The following is a 19,941-nucleotide window of genomic DNA, read 5'->3' as shown; positions in this document are numbered from 1 at the left end:
TGAATGAGCTTCCAAATAAAGCTTAATTAAAACTGTGGGAGCTGCATTACACTAATGTGGTCTTGTAAACACAGCAGAATTAGGAGTTGTGGGTGAGTAGCTAGTTACAGAATTGAAAATAGCTATCCCCATTGTTATTTTTAATGAATATTTGAGGAATTTGTACATTGGATTTGATACAGGTTTGTCTACATGACAATGGCCATGTAGTAGTGTCATTTCTAATTCTGTAGCCACTTAGACTCATTTATCCTCAGAGCTGTTATTCCTAAACTGGGAGCAATTATCTTGCTGGCTGAGAGACCTGAGAAAACAAGGAAAGAAACGGGTTCTTATATCCCATCAAATAGCAGTGTTCATCATTAATGCTCCGCATATTCTGATGTCAGGTGTTTACACAGCTCTCTCCCATGGCTTATGCTGTGTGAACATAGCACTAGAGGATGATTGGAACTGCTGAGTGTGATGAAAAGGTCATGTCTGAATTATGGCAAGAATCCAATAGTCCATCCAGCTGAGGAATTTTTCTTATGGCCAGTTAAAATATATGTTTTGTCCCATTGTCACAGATGGAATGAACAAGCGAGGGAGCACATGAAAGTCAGACAGCTGCAGAATGGCCATCATGTGGCTGTGGATGTCAGCAGTACGAGCAAACAGAGGTTTAATTCGGACATATTTTCGTACCCCAGGCTCCTAGTTCCTATTATCTGTATCAGTAAGAATGCAATTTTTCAGGTGCGGGAGTAGCCCTTGTTTTTCATATTCATGAAATTACATTTAGAGTGTAATTCATACACTTTACTTATAGTAACTAACTGGTAAGTGTCGAAGCTCTATTGCTAGAGCTTAATATTTAAAAAAGATGGCACAGATGGGGTGTTTTTAGCTACAGTGTTACTCACCCAGAAGAAACGCTGAGTGTTAAGCCTGCTAAACCATTCCTGGCAATGACAACCCTGAAAAAATTTGGCGATCATAAACCCTGTGACAAAAAATGGGCCATCTGCTGGCCAAGGAGGAAAGTGCTCGTTAGGCGCTGCGGGCCCTGGATAAAGCGCTCCAGCATGATTCCGGCTGGAGGAGAAGCCGGGAGTTTTGCCGAGCTCTTCAGCAGCTCAGCTGGAGCAGGCCTGGTCAGGAGTTTTCACACAGATTCTTCCATCCGAGAGTGTTGTGTTGTAATAATTGAGACTTTCTATGGGAACACGTCAATGAGAAATGGAAAAGTTCCTTTCTAAACATATCTAAATGTTCTGTTTCAGAATTTTTAGACATGGAACACTGATTTTTGTTCCAGAATGATTTTTTAAAAAGTAATTACTTTTAGAAATTATATAAACAAATGGAAATTGTCATCCTTGTGTTAAACAATAATGAAACTTCACATTACCACTATAGCACATGGTAAACAGTCACTCAGTCCTGTGTTTCACTACTTGTGGTTGTGTATGTATGTTCTGTGGGAAGAATATATCAAGAGTGTGACTGTTTTTTCATTCAGATCAGGGAGACTGGAGATGGGAAGAAAACTTTTTTCCTTATATTTGCATCTTTTTGTCTTCATTGTAATTTTGCATTAATTACTTAAATGTCTACTGTAATTTAAAGAAAAACTGTTTTGATCTTATGCTCCTGTTAGCAATTCGGTATACACAAAGAGTTTCCAGTAACAGCCAAAACCATACCAATCAAATATTCAGAAGAAAAGAAGCAGAGAATTAAAGATAACTCTCAAGGCTTTCATTTGTGTAGCTTTGTAAGTTTAGTTATTGTCAAAACAAGAAGATAGCCTTTGCATATTATGCTCCAAGGAAATGAATTTATTAAAAGGGCTGGATATGATTAGTGATGGATCCAGGGGCTATTATTATTGTACCTTTCTTTAAAATGGGGCTCCAGCAAATTTGTATGACTTCTGAATTATTATTTTCAGGAAGAAAGGAAGTATAATGGTTCTGATACCATCAGTCATGACAGATATCTCTCTGCCTGTCTCCATCCATCCCTATATGTCAGCCAATTACACTGTGTAAAAAAAAGATCTGATGCACAGAACCATGCTGAATTTATACTCACTGATTCTAATTTTTGATTTCATTACTTTTTCAGTACATTCTAATGAATTTTCTAATACAATTAGAAAAAAGGAACCAGGGATTGAAGATGGGAGGTGTGCCTACACTGTCAGGGAATGCTTAGATTTAGGAAGTATGGGTTCTGTTCTGTGATGTGTTGGGGGCTCTCCTGCCACAATCAGAGAGATCTCTCTCTTGCTTTTTGTTTTTGCTCTTGCTCCCCTTCTTGAGTTCCTGTCTTTTATAGCTCCTTTATGATTGTACCTTCACCCACTTTTCTGTCCCAGTCACTCTGTTTCAATTTTTGCCACTAATATGGCTGTTTTCTTTTGTTCTTCTCAACGCAACCATATCATGCTACCCTGCCTCTGCTCTTTCCACTTCTGTGTCTTCTGACCTTTCTTAGTAACTATCTCCTCTTTGCAGATCATCCTTTGCTTGTTATACCAAGACCTCCTGATCCTGCTCCCATCTCTTTTGCATTCTCTGAGTAGACTTCTCCTGTCTAGTTCCTTCTCACCAGGGAGGTGATGACTGTAGAATCATAGCACACAAAAGGACCCATTTCCAGCTGTTGAGTATAAAGTCTTGATGTCATAGCAATCCTAGCAGTTGGGATGAGCAGAATTGCAGTGGTGGAGGGCACTTCTACTGTGGTTTCAAGTAATGTGGTCTTTTACAACAAAATAAGTGAAGTGGTACCATTTGTAGGACCTCACCCTGTAAATAACCCTTTACAGGATGGAGTAGCATTTCAAACTGGTGAACTAATCTGGAATTAAAGTATTTATTACTGTGTGGTTTTGTTTGGTTTTTCTTCATCTGAAAAAGTTATCGCATTCATACAGAGGGAAGACGTATTCTATTTTGCAATAAATATTTGGTGCTTTTTAACTAATGCGTTATCTTTATCATTTATCTAATGCATTCCATATCTTTGGAAGATACCCAGAACAGAAAAATCAGTCCAGTCTCAAAATTATGCACAACCTAATAATGGAAGAAGGCACACAAATTTTAGGTGTCTCAAGAGTTCATAATTTTGTCATCTGATCTGTAGTATTTGTGCATCTCCGCTGAATGAAAATCTGCCACTCAATATGCTACTCTAGGTAGTTAACATAATATGTATAGGGAATAATAAACCTTCTTTATTTAAGATTCTCTCAGTTGTCCCTGTTATCTTATCCAACAGAACAACCACTAGTGATAGACTGGTGTTTAATATTAGTTTGTTTAAAGAAATGAACAGGTAAAAAGGTTCCTTTGTTTTATTTTGTTCTTTTAATGATCCCCCCTAGTAAATTACAGAAAAATTATTTCACATATCTAAGAGAGGCTCCCTTGTTCTATATTGTCTTCTGGTTTACCCACATTTGGTTGAGATTCTTCATGTTATCTGCAAAATTCTTTCTGCCATTGTTTTAAATATAATAGAGTAAGATTTGACGCAGTGATTCAGTTTGCGCTTATAGAAAATTGAGGCAGATGAGTTACACTGATTTACATATTTGCAAATATATGCAAATACACAATATTGCCATATGGTCTTAGGTCCCCAGAAGTGTTGGTGACCTACTTGAGTATTTCAGTTAACAGAATATGAGCTTTTGCCTCTTTGTGTTTTATACATTTCAAAAGGCAGTATTCTTCATATTTTTTATGTAACATTTCAGAAAAGGATCCTACAATGTTTGAATTATGCTAAAGCATCTGTGAGATCAAAGTCTTCCTTGTTGTTTTCTGTAGCTGGATCGATGTTTTCTGCTGCGGAAGGCAAGAGATCCTCATTTCTGAATTCTCTGGGAAAGCTAGGAGGGGCTAGAAAGCCCACAAGTTGTTTCCATGATTTTCCAGGACATCTGGGGCGAGGAGGTTCTGGGAGACCTGGCAACCCATTGAATAAAGAAGTATCAGGAAGAATTAGTGGCTCTGCAGGTCTACTGGTTTCCTCCCTTGCAACCCCTGTACTAACTAGTTGCAGTGCAGTTTCAGCACTGGATGATGGGTGGGTTTCATTTTGATTAAAACCCCTTTCATGTGACTCCTCAGAAGATCTGGGGTTTGGATGTTTATTCTTTTTACTGTGTTTTTTATGCCCACACCCATGGCCACTTCTGTGCCCACAACCAATGTCATGCCTATGTCTTTGGTCATTGTCACGATCCTTTTTAACTCCATGTCTGTGCTTATGCCTGTGTTTATGCTCAGGTTCACCTTTGCCTTCTGGTTCCTGTCCATCGTCTTTCCAAATTTCTGGAATAGGGCTTTGGCTTTCTCCATTGTTATCAGCATATGAAACTTCTTCTTCCTCGCTTAGTGGCAGACTGCTCCGGAAAGGTGTGAATCCAGGAGGCAGTCTTCCCCAAGTGGCCACCTAGAAAACATTGCAACAGTAGCCACATTTGTTACATAAAACAGAACAATTGCTTCAGATGTGGGAAATTCAGAAGCTGGCTCATTGCAGTACATGAATCATTTAGCAGATTTTTAAACTAAAATCTAAACAAAATAATTCTATCTTCTGTGATAAGCATACAAACATAAACATCCTTCCATATAATTCTGGAGTATTTTAGCAGCTATATGTGTAAAAGAAAAATTTCTGTATCACTAAAATTTTGTCAGTGTAAGAGAAGAATTGTACTACAGACAGCAAAACACATGTCCTGGTTTTAATTTATGAATAATACAGTTGGATTCTAGGACTAAATGTTCCAGCACTCGTTAGAGTGTTACATTCCCATGTATAGAACCAGTTTGTGCTGAAGGTTAGCACATCTCTGAGTAGCATCAGTGGCAGAATATACAGAAGACCTGTGTAATTTTGTTACACAAAATGTAACTGTTCAATTTTTTACTTCTAGATTTGACAATTCAGAATACTGCCTGGAAATAACACAGAGATAAAGCTGATAATATCAAATATTCTCTTGTTATTGAGTCACCTCTACTCCTTCATCAGTGTTCAAATGGAAAACAAAGGCTGAATACATGGTATACCAGTCACTGTTCAATACAAGTTTCATTTCTCTCCACCAAAGTCTCTGGTTATTTTCTAGGTGCAGATCAGAGTTATTTGTGTTGATGCGAAATTTGAAAGTTGTTATGGATAAAATATTGTAGTGAAGATAGAGAGGAGAGACATTATTTAATACTATACAAATGAATATTTAGTTATGAAGGTGCTGAACACAGTGAAGTTATTTGTTACAAGGTCAGGGTAATCTGTTTATTCAGTGTCACACTGGAGTCTCTGCAATCCTCAGAAATATGTTATAATAAAAAATATTTGTATTCCATTGTGAGATTTTAAAAGTGGCTTGCACTCAGGACTAGTTCATCATGGAGCTGAGTAGGCAGAAATTGGAAGATCCTTCTGCAGAGACTGATAGCTGTAGCAGGTGCCACTCAACTAATATGGAAAGGCTCACAGATGCTTTGGAAATCTGTGTGGTACAGTTATTGTGTCACCAAATACATTTTTATTTCAACTTTCAAACCTAGTATGAGTAGCAATTTGAGGAATTTGATGTGGCTTGATACTCCAGAGCTTAACTGACAATGCAGAGGAGCAGTCAACAGGCAAAACTTCTCCCTGTTCCAGTGTCTTTGTGTAATCACCTTGTTGGCCATTGTCTCACCTTGTGGTGGAACTGCTTTGATATAACAGGTTGTTGAGGTTAGAGGATGAGAGAAGAACGTGACAGTTATGAAAGAACATGGTTATAAGAATTGTGTTCCTTTATTTTCGTTATAAAATTTGGGATAATTTGGAATGTATAAATAATTTATTGATTGCCTTTGTCCTACACTCTGCTTAACAGGATGGGTAATGAAGGAGAATCTTACCAATCCATAATATTCTGAGCAGTTCACCTGGGGAAAGATTTTATTCTGCCATGGGATCACATGAATTTCTGCATTGCATGACAGTAATTCCTGATAACAAAACAAAAACCAACATGTTAAGGCAACAAAACTTCAGACACAAAGGAAGAGACTTGGGGCCTGAAAAAGAAACTTTTTTTTTTAAATAATACTTAAAAATCCTGGGAACTTTAATCAAATATTTATGAAATCTATCTTAGTGATGAATGCTTCTATATTGGGACACATCACAGCTTAGCTTTTCAAGGTTATAGTATGCCTGTGTGAACACTTTAATTCAACTTTAAATTTCAGATTGGATCTTGAAAATTGGATTTTTCATCTCCATCACTTTTGGAGCACTAACTGTATAATCTTCATGATATTTCTAAGAAATATTTTTTGTTTATGGTGTTTCTCCTACTAAAAATTGGGAAATTGAAATAAAGCCTTATTTTTTCTTTTTGTGCCTGCTGCACTAACAAATTTTAAAATCTCACAGGTAAGCACTGTTCATATGGTGGGAAAAGAGATGGGAGATAAAAGCCCCTTCCCCAAACAAGTCCCTTGCCAATGGTTTCTGCTCCTATCTGCATTCCTTTCCAATGTCCAGAACACATTTTCCCACTATCAGCAGCATGGCATGCACTCCAGAAATGTCATTCCTTTGCACACAAGTAACAATCCAGTCTCATATTTTCCTTAGCTGCAAGTCCACAAAGTCAGGAGTATTGCAGCTATTTCATTTGGCAGCAGCCTTCTCCTCTCCTTTCTTTGAGTGGTTATTATCAAAAGAAAGTTCCTTTGGTTTTGCAGTGAGCACTGATCCTGCAGCTGCAGTTTAAGTTTCAGGGTTTCTTAACTTGAGTTACAAACAGTGTAAGCTGCCCTTCTTCTTGGAACAAAAGTTTACTGAAAGAGGTAACAGAACCCGATGTGATTTTACTTAAGCATTTACAGTTTCTGATGCAAATTAATTTGTCCATTAGAAACATTATAGTTTGTCATTACTTACATTAGCAAGATTATCATTACTTACACTGCTAAATATGGCTACACAGTCTTCATTAAGTTTTTCAAATTCACTCTTAGAGCAGTTTGTCTTCCCGACACTAAACTTTATTTGATATTTTTTTCCTGCAACCATCTGAAAAATTAGCAAGAATTAGCACAGGAAAGATTGTTATCTGCAAGTTTATACTACTTGTATTCTACAAGTCCTAACAACTGGGCCAACATATGTGAAGAACAATATGTATTAAAATATTTGTCAGTAAACTTATCTTCTTCTAATCAAGTAACTTATTTACTCCAGTTCCTATTCTCAAAAAATTGAGCATTGAAGCTGAAGGAAACAGAAAAGTTCAGAATTATATTTGGCCCACAATTATTGAATGTCTGTAGTAATTTCATTAGTAACAGATGAAATCATTAGTGATAGCACTATAGGGAGCCAAATATGATGTCAGAAAAGTGGCATGTGAGTAAAACAAAGTGTGTGATGAACAGGCTCAGTTGAAAATGCACCTATTTGCCAAACACATTAAAGAGAGAAACTGCGTGGGTTCAAAAATGTGCCTGCTCTGAGTTCTCTTAGTATTTTTTACAGAGCTTGAAATAATATATCTTCCTTTGGGGACATCAGGCAAAACATGAAATTCTATTTCCCTGAAATCTGTTTTAAAGATGTATGCATGTTAATATCAGTCATGATTGGGAAAGTCAGAGGGAAGAAAAAAGTTTGAAAGAGAAAAAGGCACAGGTATTATCAGTAAGATAATATGATCTATGTGGAAAAATTTCAGTGTGCTTTTAGTGCCTTCTCCTGAGTGCCATGAGTGACACCTCATGCTCAGGGGTAGTTATGACCAAGTATTTTCTGAACTATTCTACTGTCAAATTTTCAATTCTATCCTAAACTTCTGTTTTGATGTGTTGGGACAGTAAACAAGGCTTACACAAATGCTGACAAATATTATCCTCCTGATTCCTTGTCCCTTATCAAGCTCTATTTATCTGTATGTATTAAGTTATACGCAGATGTCCTTTTCTTAATCTAGCTAGAGTATTATTAGCAGCACAATCAGTATATAAAATAACAGTTCTCTAAGAGAAATTAAGATGCCTCATTTCTTGGACCATACAACTGTAGGGTGGACACTGCCTAAAATAACATAGAGAGTATTGGTATGGTGGATCATGGGAGTAGTCCTGTCTAATAAAACTTTTAAAGTATAGAAGTCTAAGGTATATTACAAAGGTAAAAAGTAGGGTAGATACACAGAAATCAAATGCCTTGACCCAACCTTTTTCACATTCTTTTAAAATAATTTTGATTTAAGAAAACAAGAAAATTCAAGAGATGGGAAATTTTTGAATAATTTTTGAATGCAAGCAAATATGGATTAGATTTTACAGGAAAAATTGCATGGATATTTCAGTTACCACATGTATCAGCACTTAGACAAAGACATTATTTCAAATCTAAAGACAAACTTTAGGTAACATTCAGCTCAGGCCGATAATAATGTTGTGTCGGTTCCTTATCTCTGTGATATATCCCAACCTGAACTGTCGCTGATAGTATTTCTCCAGCTTTATAGTAGAACTCATCATCGCTCTCCAAATTATACTTCTCTATAGAAAGCTTCAGTAGCTCCTTCAGTTCTGGACTGTCGCTTGGGATAGTCCTTGGACAACCTGGGCAAATGGCAGCAACTACGGTTTCTTCAACTGAAATAGAACAACAGGTTTCAGATCTAAGAAACAAGAGATTCGATGTTGATAAAGGCTGGGAAAAACAGTTATAAAGCCCTGCTTTCTGGAACTCTTCATATTTGGGTCTATGAAAAGAAAACAAAACATATTTTGAGTTTTATATGATCAGCAATATCATATCTTGGCTATCTAAAAGAACATCAGCACCTACTGTCACATAGGACACTTAACAACAGTTTTCTTGTAGAAACAAGAATTGTGTGCGGCAGTTGTAGGTAGCCAGAAAATATGGAGAGGGAGCAGCTTACATGGATGGAAAGAGTGAAACAGGAGGTGCTTGTAACTGGCAGTGAATTTGTGTGTTGAAGCAAACCTAGTCTGAATGGCTGAGAATGCAGCATTTACTACATGGAACAGAATCTGTGTCCAGAAAGGCTGAAGGAAAAAGTAACAATACATAACAATAAAAGACACTGAAAACTGGAACTTTCAAAACTGATAGTGCCTAAGACATACCTGGAAGTTTGCAGTCGCTGGCAATGTCCATGATCTCTGCCTGAAGATTCTGAAATGCTTTAGCCTCACATTTAGCTACACGCTGGAGTCAAAAATGCAAAACAGCTCCTTGTTATTTAGAAATAATGAATAAGTTTGCATTCTAATGCCTTCCTTCCTCCCTCCCTCCCTTCCTCCCTCCCTCCAGAATACAGGGTGCAATTCTGGTCCTCATATTTAAAAATTAATAGTACAGAGCTAAATAAAAATATGAGAAAATTTCCTTGGAATTTGGCCATTCCAAGGTATGAAATATTCTTGGAATATGGTATGCTAATAATATCTGTCAATGGTCTAGTAGCAAGTTCAGGGGATAAGTGCTTATAATCTAATTCCAGATGCCCTGTGTGACCAAAGCAGTATGTGAATGAGGCAGTGCTCCTGCAACAGGTGAGGTGGCAGAAGTCATCACCTGTAGGTGACAGCTGGGGAAACTCATACTCAAGCAGGTTAAGGTTTAAGGGCACATGGGTAATGGAGGGATTTGCTTCAGCTAGTCTGACTCTCACACTTCTGTTATTTACCAGTGTTGTCATTTGTTCCTTTTTTGACCAATACTTCTGAAACATTCTTGAGATGTACAAGGAGTAATTTTTGAACAGGAGAGGCTCTTGAATGTAGCACTCAATGGTGCATTTCCTCAACAGCTGAAACAGATGCCAGTCTGTCACCTCCTGTTTACCACCACTGCTCATAGTGGTGATGCATAGTCTCTGCATTCCTGCCCTCTGCCTTGTGTTCTGATCCCCTTGTGAGCTGGTTCAGGGAGGCCAGTTGAGGTAGGAAGCCTCTATTTTTGGTGCAGCTACTTCAGTTCCAGATCAGTGAAGCCAAGGGAATACCTGAGTTTGCAGCACTGTTTAGCTTGATTATGTATATTTGTTAATAAATTTCTTTTGAAGCTATTATTTGCACTGTGGTAAAGGTTAAGTAATGATTCAGCTACTGACTTTCCTGAGAAAATATGTTTTAGGCTGGAAATTGTGCTAATTTTAATTATAATTTTTTGAGTGGCACATGAGTAACTCCTTGAATATCCGGATAGAAACTTCTCAAGGTTTCTTGTTTTCTTGATAAATAGATTTTGAAGATTACTTACACCTCTAGAAGTGATTCTGCATTCTGGAGTTAAATCTTGAAATTGGTCTTTGGAGCAATTAGTCTCCTCAATTTCATAGTTAATTTTATACTCCCATCCATTTAACACCTGGAATAGATATTTAGGTTATACATTATGTAAAACAATGCAAACTTGAGAAAGTTAAACTATTAAATGAGATTAGCAAAGAAAACAAAACTACTCATCTAGTGCCTTCTATCTGTCAAATCACTTTGCGCTCATTAAGCCATAGAGTGTTCATGGACAGCAAAAAAAAAATTTGTCTTACAATACAAAATGTAAATTAAGTCCTGCTTTTGTTAGAAGTGAACTTTGTATTTGGTGTCCACTTCTGGCAAGCCTGCAGCCTCACACTGCTTTGTTTCTTGTGCTTTTCTCCAAAGGTCTGTTACTTATTACTCCCTGTGACAGGCAGTTGGTCTAGATATATGACTACAGTAACACAGCCTGGCAAGTCCTGCATTCCTGAGCATGGGACACAGTAAAACAGTATCTGAATAATGTAACTTTATACTGCTGGCATCATTTTTTGTTGAGTGTTCTGCATTTATCATCTACATAGTTACGTCTATCCTGGCCTTTACCTTCCCACACACACTGTTTTTTCCAGGTTCATAACCCTTTTAAAATTTTCTCTCCAGGAAGCTGTTCCATTTTCCTAACAGTGGCTACTTCTTCTCACCCATGAGATCTCGCCAAATCATAGTGTTGGGCCAGGTAACATTGGATTAAAAAGGAAAAACAATCAAATATAAGAATTTTTTATCCCAGATCATTTGAAGTGGAGAGCTCTGACTTTTCTCTGCTTGCCAGAGGTGACATGATGGCTCTCTTTCCAGCTGCTGGACTGTAGTCTGCAACATTTTGTCATGTGGCTTAAATGTTGTGCAAGTTTGTCTTTCAGCAAAGACAACTGCTGCCATCAGTAAATATAAAGAGGACAGTCTAGTTTAAATCATGAGTCAAACTGACATGAGACCAGAAGTTGCTTTTTGGCTAAGTAAATACATACATGTTCAAAGGAAAGGGTCTGTGTTTGCTGTTAGGTTGTACACTAGTCAAAAAACAAATAAGAAACTTTACTTTCTAGCAATATTACACTAATCCATAGGAGAGCCTTTCACAGGGGAGGAATTCTTGCATGGAATACCAGATGACATAGAATTTCTACAACCTGAGTAGTAATTTCTTTCAAAGCAAATATTCCCATGAACAGAAATCTTGCAGCAAGTGACATGTTGGGTTTTTGGGTTCTCTTACCCATTTTTCGTATGTGGGGTTTACCTGTCCTATAGCACATAGCAGCTGCTGGCAAATGGGCCTTATTGCCTGCAAAAACAGAGATGCCTGCTGCTGTTTGAGAGGCTGGGGAGTGTGTGTGACATCTGTGCAGGCTGGAAGCTTTGGTTCAGCCCCTAGGAGGGATCTGCTCCTGCTGGAGCTTCAGAGCAAGGCCAAAGGGAGTACCCAGGAGGATCTGAGATGATACAGGATGCATGTGCCATCACTGAATGCAAATAAACTGCTGAAAGTGCTAAATGCTGTTTAGAAGATAAAGAAAAAAATATGTATGCTATCAATTGAGAGCTCTGAAAATCCAGTAGGTAACTGTTAATGATTCCTTATAAATCAATTATTTATTGACTCTACCCTCTATATGCAATTTGTGTGCTTTATTATTAAATATAAGCCACTTAAATAACAGAAACATACACAAACAAACAAGGTGCCTGCATTGGGTTGGATTTTTTTGGTAAAATTTAGAGAAAAATCATGCTCAAACCTGTCTCTTAGCTTCTTTTATTTCCACAAGCTTGAAAAGAGCAAGTTCACCACTGTGCTTGTTAAACTTCTGAATGGCTTTTTTCAGAATTTCTGACACTTCTGGACCATCACTTGATATACGATGAGAGCATCCAAGACATGGAGCCTTACTGAGTCTTATCTTTGACACATCTGGAGAAGAAAAAAACCCAAAAAACATAGGGCTTCATGCAAAACAGCCTTAGGTTTTCATTTTTCCTATCTAGGAGTGAGCAAGAACCTTTCCTGCTTTTAACTGGCGTGGTAAGCAAACCCTATATTCCAGTTTCAAGACCTACAAAGACATTTTTGTATTTAGGAACATGCTCTGGTTGTGATGCAGGGACCATCTTAGGGTCCAGGCATGGTTTTGGCAATGAACCCCATTCCAGCAATTACTGAATTTCAAAAAACCTTGCATGTAGTTTTGGCACCATTAAGGAAGATACATTACTCATTCAGCCAGGGAAGAGCCAGTGGAGGTTACAGTTAAGGCAGGCGGATGGTTTTCAGATTTTTCAAAGCTTACCCACAGTGTGCAGCTGCTTGCTGTCCTCACCACGTTTCAGGATGGGGACTTCAGAAGTGTTTGGGCTCACCCGTGTGAGCTGCTGTGACTCTGAGTGCCCCAGGGACTGGAGCTGGACTATGTTGTCCCTGCCAGTCATTGTCTATGCCAGTTACCACTTGGTGCAACCTTCAGGCTTAACCAGCTGGATTGGCTGTGGATAGACAAGCTTGACAGGGATGCTCAAACTCCTGTTTCCTACTACTAATCCTATTAACTCTCTTTCCTTCCTAGTAATCATGGATTGGATTTTCATAAATTAATTTTATAGTTCAGTACATAAATTAATTTCACGAGCCAGTGAGCTTGAGAATGGAAGTGGGACAATATGTGGTCTCTGTGGAATTGAAGTAAAATTTGTGTGCCTGATCTTCAGCTGGCATAAACTGGCTTAAATGGAGATATGCCAGTTTGTACCAGCCAGAAAGCCAGTCCAGGGTCACATAGATCAAACTGTTCCACCAAAGAGGCTGAATGGTGTGGTAAAATACGGTGGGGATATCCCTCACCTGTCAGGTGTGACCAAAGTCCGTCCCTTCCTATTTTTAGTATGTCTTGTTTTGATAAGTAATGACAAATAGATACCTTACAGAAAATTGTGACCACATTTTCAGTAAATAATCACAAAGGAGATAATGAACCAGCAGCACACCCACTCCTAGACCAACTGTGGTCTCAGCACTTTCATAAGGAGTGTGATGAACAAATGTGTATTCTTTTTTCAGAGTTGCTGTAACTTAGCAAGAAGAGATGAGTTCCTTAGGCTGAATACCTGATTCATTCCATTTATGTATGGGTTTTTTTGCTTTCTAAGCAAAGATTCAAATGCAAATTTTCCATGAGTTCTTCTGTGGTATTCACACAACTTTTGCTGGCAACTAGGTGTCACCATTGCCCTATGAATGCAACGTTTGTTCAGTGCAGAGCATGGGGTTTGTGTACTGCAGTTCCTAGAAGGACACTGGCTGTAGGTAAAACCATTTCAACTTTCAACAAGATAACTAGGAACAAAAACAAATACCAGCTACTGAACATCTCAGAAATTTGGGTGAATATTTCTGTAGTTAATAGTAAGATGGATATATTAAAGTGAGCTTGGGTATGTCTTTCAGAACACCAGGCATAGAGATGTCAGTTCGAAAGCTTTAAAACCATGTGATCACTTTTTAATAAAGGAAATTCTTACATGAATGTAATAGTCATATATGAATGTATTATAGGTGAAATATTATTAAGGTCTAAAAGGTCAGTCTCTTACATAATAACATCACTGCCAGATTTTTATTTTGGAAATGAATTTTTTTCTTCTTTTCTTGTTTGGGGTAAATGTTTGTTTTGGTAAACTTTAGCAGAAATAATTCAGTCATTTTTAGATTGGAGAAAATAAGGATGCAATTATGTCATACAAAGTTTTTTCTAATAATTCCTGGGACAATTTTATACTTAAATAAGTAAGGACAGAAAGTTCAATTGTGACAAGTTGTATCTAGTCTCTTAAGTTATTGGTATGCTTTTGGTCTTGAGCATACTAAATTTTAATTTGGCATAATTCTAGTGCCTACACACACATGTGCTTGTTTTTATTACCCTGGACAGAAGCTGCCTGTGTTTCACTGACTTAGTCTATATGTGTATAACAATGAAGTGAAAATTTACCTTTAATATATAATTGCTCACAAAAAGTTATTTATAAATGTTTGATTAGAATGATAAGGAGCTTCTACCCTTAAAATTACCTGAAAGTCTCAGTATTATATTTATTCCATTCTTATTTGTCAATGTATTTGTTGAGTACTGTCTCAAATAGTCACATACCTGAGAAAATTTTGCATTCTTGTGAAACATTAGTTGTTTTATCAGCATCATTCATATAAACTCGAGCTGTGCATTCTCCTGTTTTCTGCAAAAACATATGGAAACAATTGTCTGAAACTTGCTAAAGAAAAATGCAGTGCTTTAGCTATTGAACACAGCTGACAGTTGCAGACTGATTTTGGGAAGAGGTTCATGAGTATATTTGTAGTAATGTCTAACTTGCTGTTTTGTTGCTGAAAAGGGATCAGTTTTGTTGATGGTGAGAAAAGTAGGGGACAAACTGAGCAGATAACTTGAATGCTTACTTTGTATTTGTATGATGTGTATTGATTAACTAAAGATTTCACAGTCAGAATAATGGAAATGAATACCTGCCCATGAATAAAGACTGTGTAAACTATGTATTTATCCATTTTCCTCTTTGCTAGTACAAGATACACAGCAATGACCATGACATTTCACATAGATTCAAATTATATTGTCACCATCATTCCTTCCTGTGCACTGTGTGAAAGAGCAGCACCATTCCCTTGGGGATGTGCCGTGCCCTGCAGTGTGTGCCCCTGCTGTACCTCCCTTGGGTGCTCTCTGATAGCATGAGCCAGACATGCTTGGCACTGCTGAAACCCCTCTGCCAAAATTCCTTCTGTAGTGGCTTCCAAGTCAGTATTTGGTTGTGCAAGTTTCCATTATACATAATTAATACCAAGTTTTGCAGTCCTTACACTCTCACAGTGCACAAATCTTATGTTATCTTGTGAACCTTCATATTGAAGCTCTGAAGTGTTCCTTTCTGCATATATTCAGGATGGTAATGGTTAACTTCGGGATTGTAAACATTTCTGTAGTGTACTCATATAACCTCGCAAAAGCAACGCAGCTAAAAAGTTAATTCTTCTACTGTATTTTTCCCTAGGCAATTGCAATCCTGGTCACTATGCTGATGTTTCTGCACAGAGAACTTGTAGAGAGAACAGATACTTACAGCCTCTGCAGATACTTTGTATTGACAGTCTTGCCAGTGTTTGTTTTCCTCAGTGGTACAATTACTTTCAAGTATTCTGTATTTCACGTGGAACTCTGGATCAGGACCTGCCTAGATTAAAACAATATACATGATAATGGATCAAGTGAAAAGATAAGAGTTTAAAAAAAGTAAATACTGTTCTTTGGTTACCTTAAATTTTATAGTATGGTTTCCCATTAGCTTCTGGTCTCTCAGATCTTGGTAGTTCAAATATTAACTTACCTAATGATATTACTTAGCCCTTACCTACAATGACAATATATTGATATAATAGATACAATAAGCTCAAACTACCTTCATTTTAACTTGTAGTACTTACTTTACAAGTACATTACTTGTAGTAATGGGTTTAGAGCCAAAAAGAAGTGGTTAGGTTTTATACTCTCATTCAAATGTACTCCAAAATAGCCATCTTGGGTGGCTGCTTGGATAGTTAGCATAATTACCAGCTTGGACTGTGCTCCTGTCTGAATCCCTCGCTCTCACTCTTGGCCTCATCCCAGATCTGTCCACTGTCCTTCTGTGCAGGTCCCCTGGCAGCCCAGAACCAGCAGCCCTCAGGCAGCCTGGCAGTGCCCACATGGCCTCTGCTCAGTGGTACCGGGGAGCTTCAGCTGCCCCGCCTGCGCGGGAAGGGGTGAGCAGGGATGTGCTCTGGAGACAGCCCTGGGCACTGCCTGCAGTTTTCTACAGGCATTGAAGGCTGGGCTGCAGGGCAGGACAGCCTCGGCAATCCCATAAGATGAAATAAAAAGCATTAAGCAAAGTTTGGCCCAACCAGTGTAAGTATTTCAGAAGTTGTTAAATCACTAGTGGGCATTTTCTCCTTGTCATAAACCAAGTAGTGGGCCTGTGCCTACAGGTGACACTGACAACACTGTAAGATTTGTGGTTCATCCTTTAGAGAAGATATAAAGTCAGAAGCTAGCAACCTTTTACAGCCACTAAAAATGCTCTGCCAATGTAACTTTTCAAATACAAACAGGCAGCTGCTGTAGTTTAGTGCTGATTATTCTAAAATAGCCAGTTACTGTTCTCTGTCTCCGCTGGGAGGATTAAATGATAATTCTTGCTTTAGTGCTACCAAAAAAATGAAGCTGAGCTGATGTGGTTGGCATATACTGGATTTACATTGATGTAGACACAGAATTATATTCTGCCTTCTCTCAATTCCTGTTGTGTATTGCTACAGAAGAAGTGTAGAGGTACCTTATATAATGGTTGTAAAGAAAGGATAAAAGGGGCTCTAAAAATATAATAGACTCAATCCTCAGCAGGTAGGAATTTACTTTTATGGAACTACATCAGATTATACTATTTGAAATTTAAAAAGAGCCAAATTCTGTTCTCTGTTACAGTGTTCCAAATCTACAGTAAATCACCTCAGTAAGTAATCAAAGTGAGAAAAGACATTGTTTCTGTATAATTTGTTATTAGTTTATTTCATTATTATTACGAACAGCTATGCCTTTAACTGGGCCAGGTTTACTCTTTCACTAGTCAGCTTTTATGTTTTATTTCCCTATCAATAATGAATGTACATGAATATGTAATAACCAGCTATTTAATTAATGCATTCAACATTGTGAGACTAGCAAGGAGTAAAATCTATACTCTTTAGAAAAAGAATCTCAAATATGAGGAAATTTCAATTGCAGATTCCTTTTCTCTGTTTTTTTACTTAACATCATAATCAGATCAATGATTCAAAGTAATAATTGATTTCCACTTCATATCTTTTAAGAAAAGGAAAGATGGATATCTAGAGAAGGAAAGATTAATAATAATTGCAATAAATATGTATCCTTAAAAATAAAAATTGTTTAAGATAAAATTCTGAAACTCCTCTCTCTCCTTTGGGAATACCAGCAAAAGGAAGGTAGGTGGTACTACAGCTCTGATATAGAGATATTTGCATTTGGCTGTTGTTAAGGATGTATGCAGTTCAGTGAGAACAGTGCGACTATTCATTTACTTAATATTAATTATATAAAGGGTTCTCTGATTTTACTCTTTGTCTCCACATGCTATAATCTCCTCAGTGTGTAAATAGGAACACGAGAGGGTAGATGCCAGGAGACGTGGGTAGTTTGCTGAATGTGTTTAGCAATGCATGGCTCCTTTCAGAGGTCAATTTCTATCTGGGTAAAAGTGTCTTGTGATTTTGGAGTGCAAAATATTCTCACTAACACTGGATTTCTTGTGGTTTACATCTGAAAATCCAATCCAGTCGAAAAAAATGCTAATGTTATTTTCAAGTAAGATAATGCTTGCCATTATTATGGTAATACTATCTTTGTATGCCTCTCTGAGGTAAATACTCTTTTGTTAGATTAAGGCTATATAGAAGGACTCCAGGCAAAGGATCATGTTGCATTCTTCTTTCTTCTGTAATTTTAGCTGTCACCCTATTTGACTAAAATACCACCTAGAGCTTCTAGATAGATCTCTGACTTAGGACTGGTGTCAATCAAATAATATTCATAAATAATTCAGAATATTGCCAAACTTTATCAGGTGATTCTTTTTTATGCTCAGCACCAGCTCTTTCTAAGTCAAGATTATATTCGTATTTTTTAATAACTATGGTTTTGCCATTGGTCTGAAAACCTTACAGATGATGCAAAGGCGTAGAATTCCCAATAAAGAAAAAGGGAACAGAGTGGAATAGTAAGACAAATACTGTTGGTGATAGAAGTTTTATATTCTTTAGTCCTTGCATTAGTAAGCAATTCACCAGCACACAGGGTTCTGCTGATAAGAACATACTGTACACCCCTGCTTGTCATGGGAACAAGTATCTTACTGTGCAAGTCACTTTGATTTTTTAAAAACATTTTTGGAAGACACTATCATGCTTTCCCCCTTACAAATGAGATGGAGATAAGCTGATTCAGAGTGCATAAACAATTCCAACTTTTTTTTCTTTTTTTTTGCAAAGTCTACTTACAGTTCTCTTGGCTTCCATCACCATGTATAGAGCAAATTGGTTACCAGTTGTTCTGTCTCCATTGAATTTCTTCAGTGCTGCATCAACAGCTTTAAAGACATCAGGGTCATCACAGTCCAAAAACTCAAATGCAAGAGGAATGGCTCTGCTAGAGAAAAAACTACAGCAGAGTGCTAGTACAATGAAGGCCTTCATAATTGGATGAAAAATGCCCCCTGAATTAGAAAGCTCTTTAAAAACCAAATGGAAAAGGAATGCCTGACAGGATTTTAGTCACCTCTTCTGTTTTTCAGAAGCAATAGTTAAGTAAACAGAACGAGTGGGTTGCTGGGGTTGGTTGGTTCTCATCATACCCTGTTTATACTGCAAATAAAGTTCTGAGTTTATCTAAATAAACTTTGTTTGTTCACCAGAATGACACTAAGGTTATCCACCTGCCATCAAGATAACAGGATAAATGGCTGCAGCTGGGGACCACTTTAGGCAAAGCAAAGGAGAAAGAAGTAGCTTTCTGACTTCTTAACACCTAAACTGCTACTGAGAATGAATTTTACAAGGCTTAAATAAAACACCCAAGAAGGTCACAGTGGCAATGGAGTTTTGGACAACAACCTTGTAAATTTTATAGATCTGCTTAGTGTTCAGGCTGCAACAATTCTGAGAATTACAGTACTCAGGAAGCATTTGTAAAGTCTTTGAACTGATACATATGGTTGAACATCACGTAACCCTTCAATAGCACTTGATAAACCTTGTCTTTCATGATCCTACTAGACCTATTGGAAAGTCCATCTCTGCTGCCATATGGAGATTGCCTGGGCTATGGATTAGTCAGTGATCGTAGTGCTTTGTTATTGTTACAGATATGTGACACCCGAGAACAAAGGATTAAACACTGTTGTCTGAGTCTAGCCAAACCAGGGTTAGAGCTGGCTGAGAACATCTGGTATTTGTCTCCCATGTTTGGCACCAAATAGCTTTGCTTTGGATCTGTGAACACCTTGGGATTGCCTCAGCTCCTGTATTCCAGCTGTGTCTTGCTGTATTGTGTTGCGTGGCAAGGTTTTGACAGCAGGGGATTACAGGGGTGGCTTCTGTGAGAAGCTGCGGGAAGGTTCTGCTATGTCTGACAGAGCCAATGCCAGTCAACTCCAAGATGGATCCAGTTCTGGCTAAGACTGAGTCCATCAGTGCTGGTGGTAGTGCCTGTGGGAGAACATAGTGGAGAAGGGGAAAAAAGGGGAACTGGGAAAGAACAGGAGAGAGGAGTATGTGAGGAAAACAGCTATGCAAACCCCATGGCCCATGAAGAAGATGTGGGAGGAACTGCTGTGGGTATGGAGCAGAGATTTTCCTGCAGCCTATGGAGCAGACCAGTGGTGAGGCAGCTGTGCCACTACAGCCCCTGGAGGTCAGTGGTGGAGCAGGGATTCACCT

The 19,941-nt window shown here is 37.9% G+C and overlaps 1 protein-coding gene across 1 annotated transcript; it reads right to left on the bottom strand.

The window, feature by feature from the left end:
* Positions 1-3,334: 3,334 nt before the first annotated feature.
* On the bottom strand, positions 3,335-18,800 carry KNG1 (kininogen 1). The gene is made up of 11 exons (XM_014254486.2): positions 18,505-18,800; positions 15,513-15,623; positions 14,528-14,612; positions 12,125-12,297; positions 10,321-10,428; positions 9,183-9,264; positions 8,515-8,681; positions 6,988-7,095; positions 5,931-6,020; positions 4,296-4,455; positions 3,335-3,965 (listed from the first exon to the last, which is right to left on the bottom strand). Exons 1-11 carry the CDS (start codon positions 18,697-18,699, stop codon positions 3,778-3,780), a joined length of 1,467 nt encoding a protein of 488 aa, XP_014109961.1. The 5' UTR covers positions 18,700-18,800; the 3' UTR covers positions 3,335-3,777.
* Positions 18,801-19,941: the final 1,141 nt, after the last annotated feature.

This window comes from Pseudopodoces humilis, chromosome 11 (assembly GCF_049639895.1).
Source record: "Pseudopodoces humilis isolate 2021_Gansu_Grassland_sample_001 chromosome 11, ASM4963989v1, whole genome shotgun sequence".
NCBI classification, from domain to species: domain Eukaryota; kingdom Metazoa; phylum Chordata; class Aves; order Passeriformes; family Paridae; genus Pseudopodoces; species Pseudopodoces humilis.
The sequence above is the reverse complement of the archived record's forward strand: the minus strand, read 5'-3'. Positions and strand labels throughout refer to the sequence as shown.

Excerpts from the sequence above, each read along its gene's own strand:
- KNG1 (XM_014254486.2), bottom strand. The coding sequence starts at position 18,699 with ATGAAGGCCTTCATTGTACTAGCACTCTGCTGTAGTTTTTTCTCTAGC. Across the intron at positions 14,613-15,512 it reads ACAAAGTATCTGCAGAGGCT|AAAACAGGAGAATGCACAGC; the intron begins GTAAGTATCTGT and ends ATGTTTTTGCAG. Across the intron at positions 6,021-6,987 it reads GTGTAGCCATATTTAGCAGT|GAATTACTGTCATGCAATGC; the intron begins GTAAGTAATGAT and ends TTTTGTTATCAG.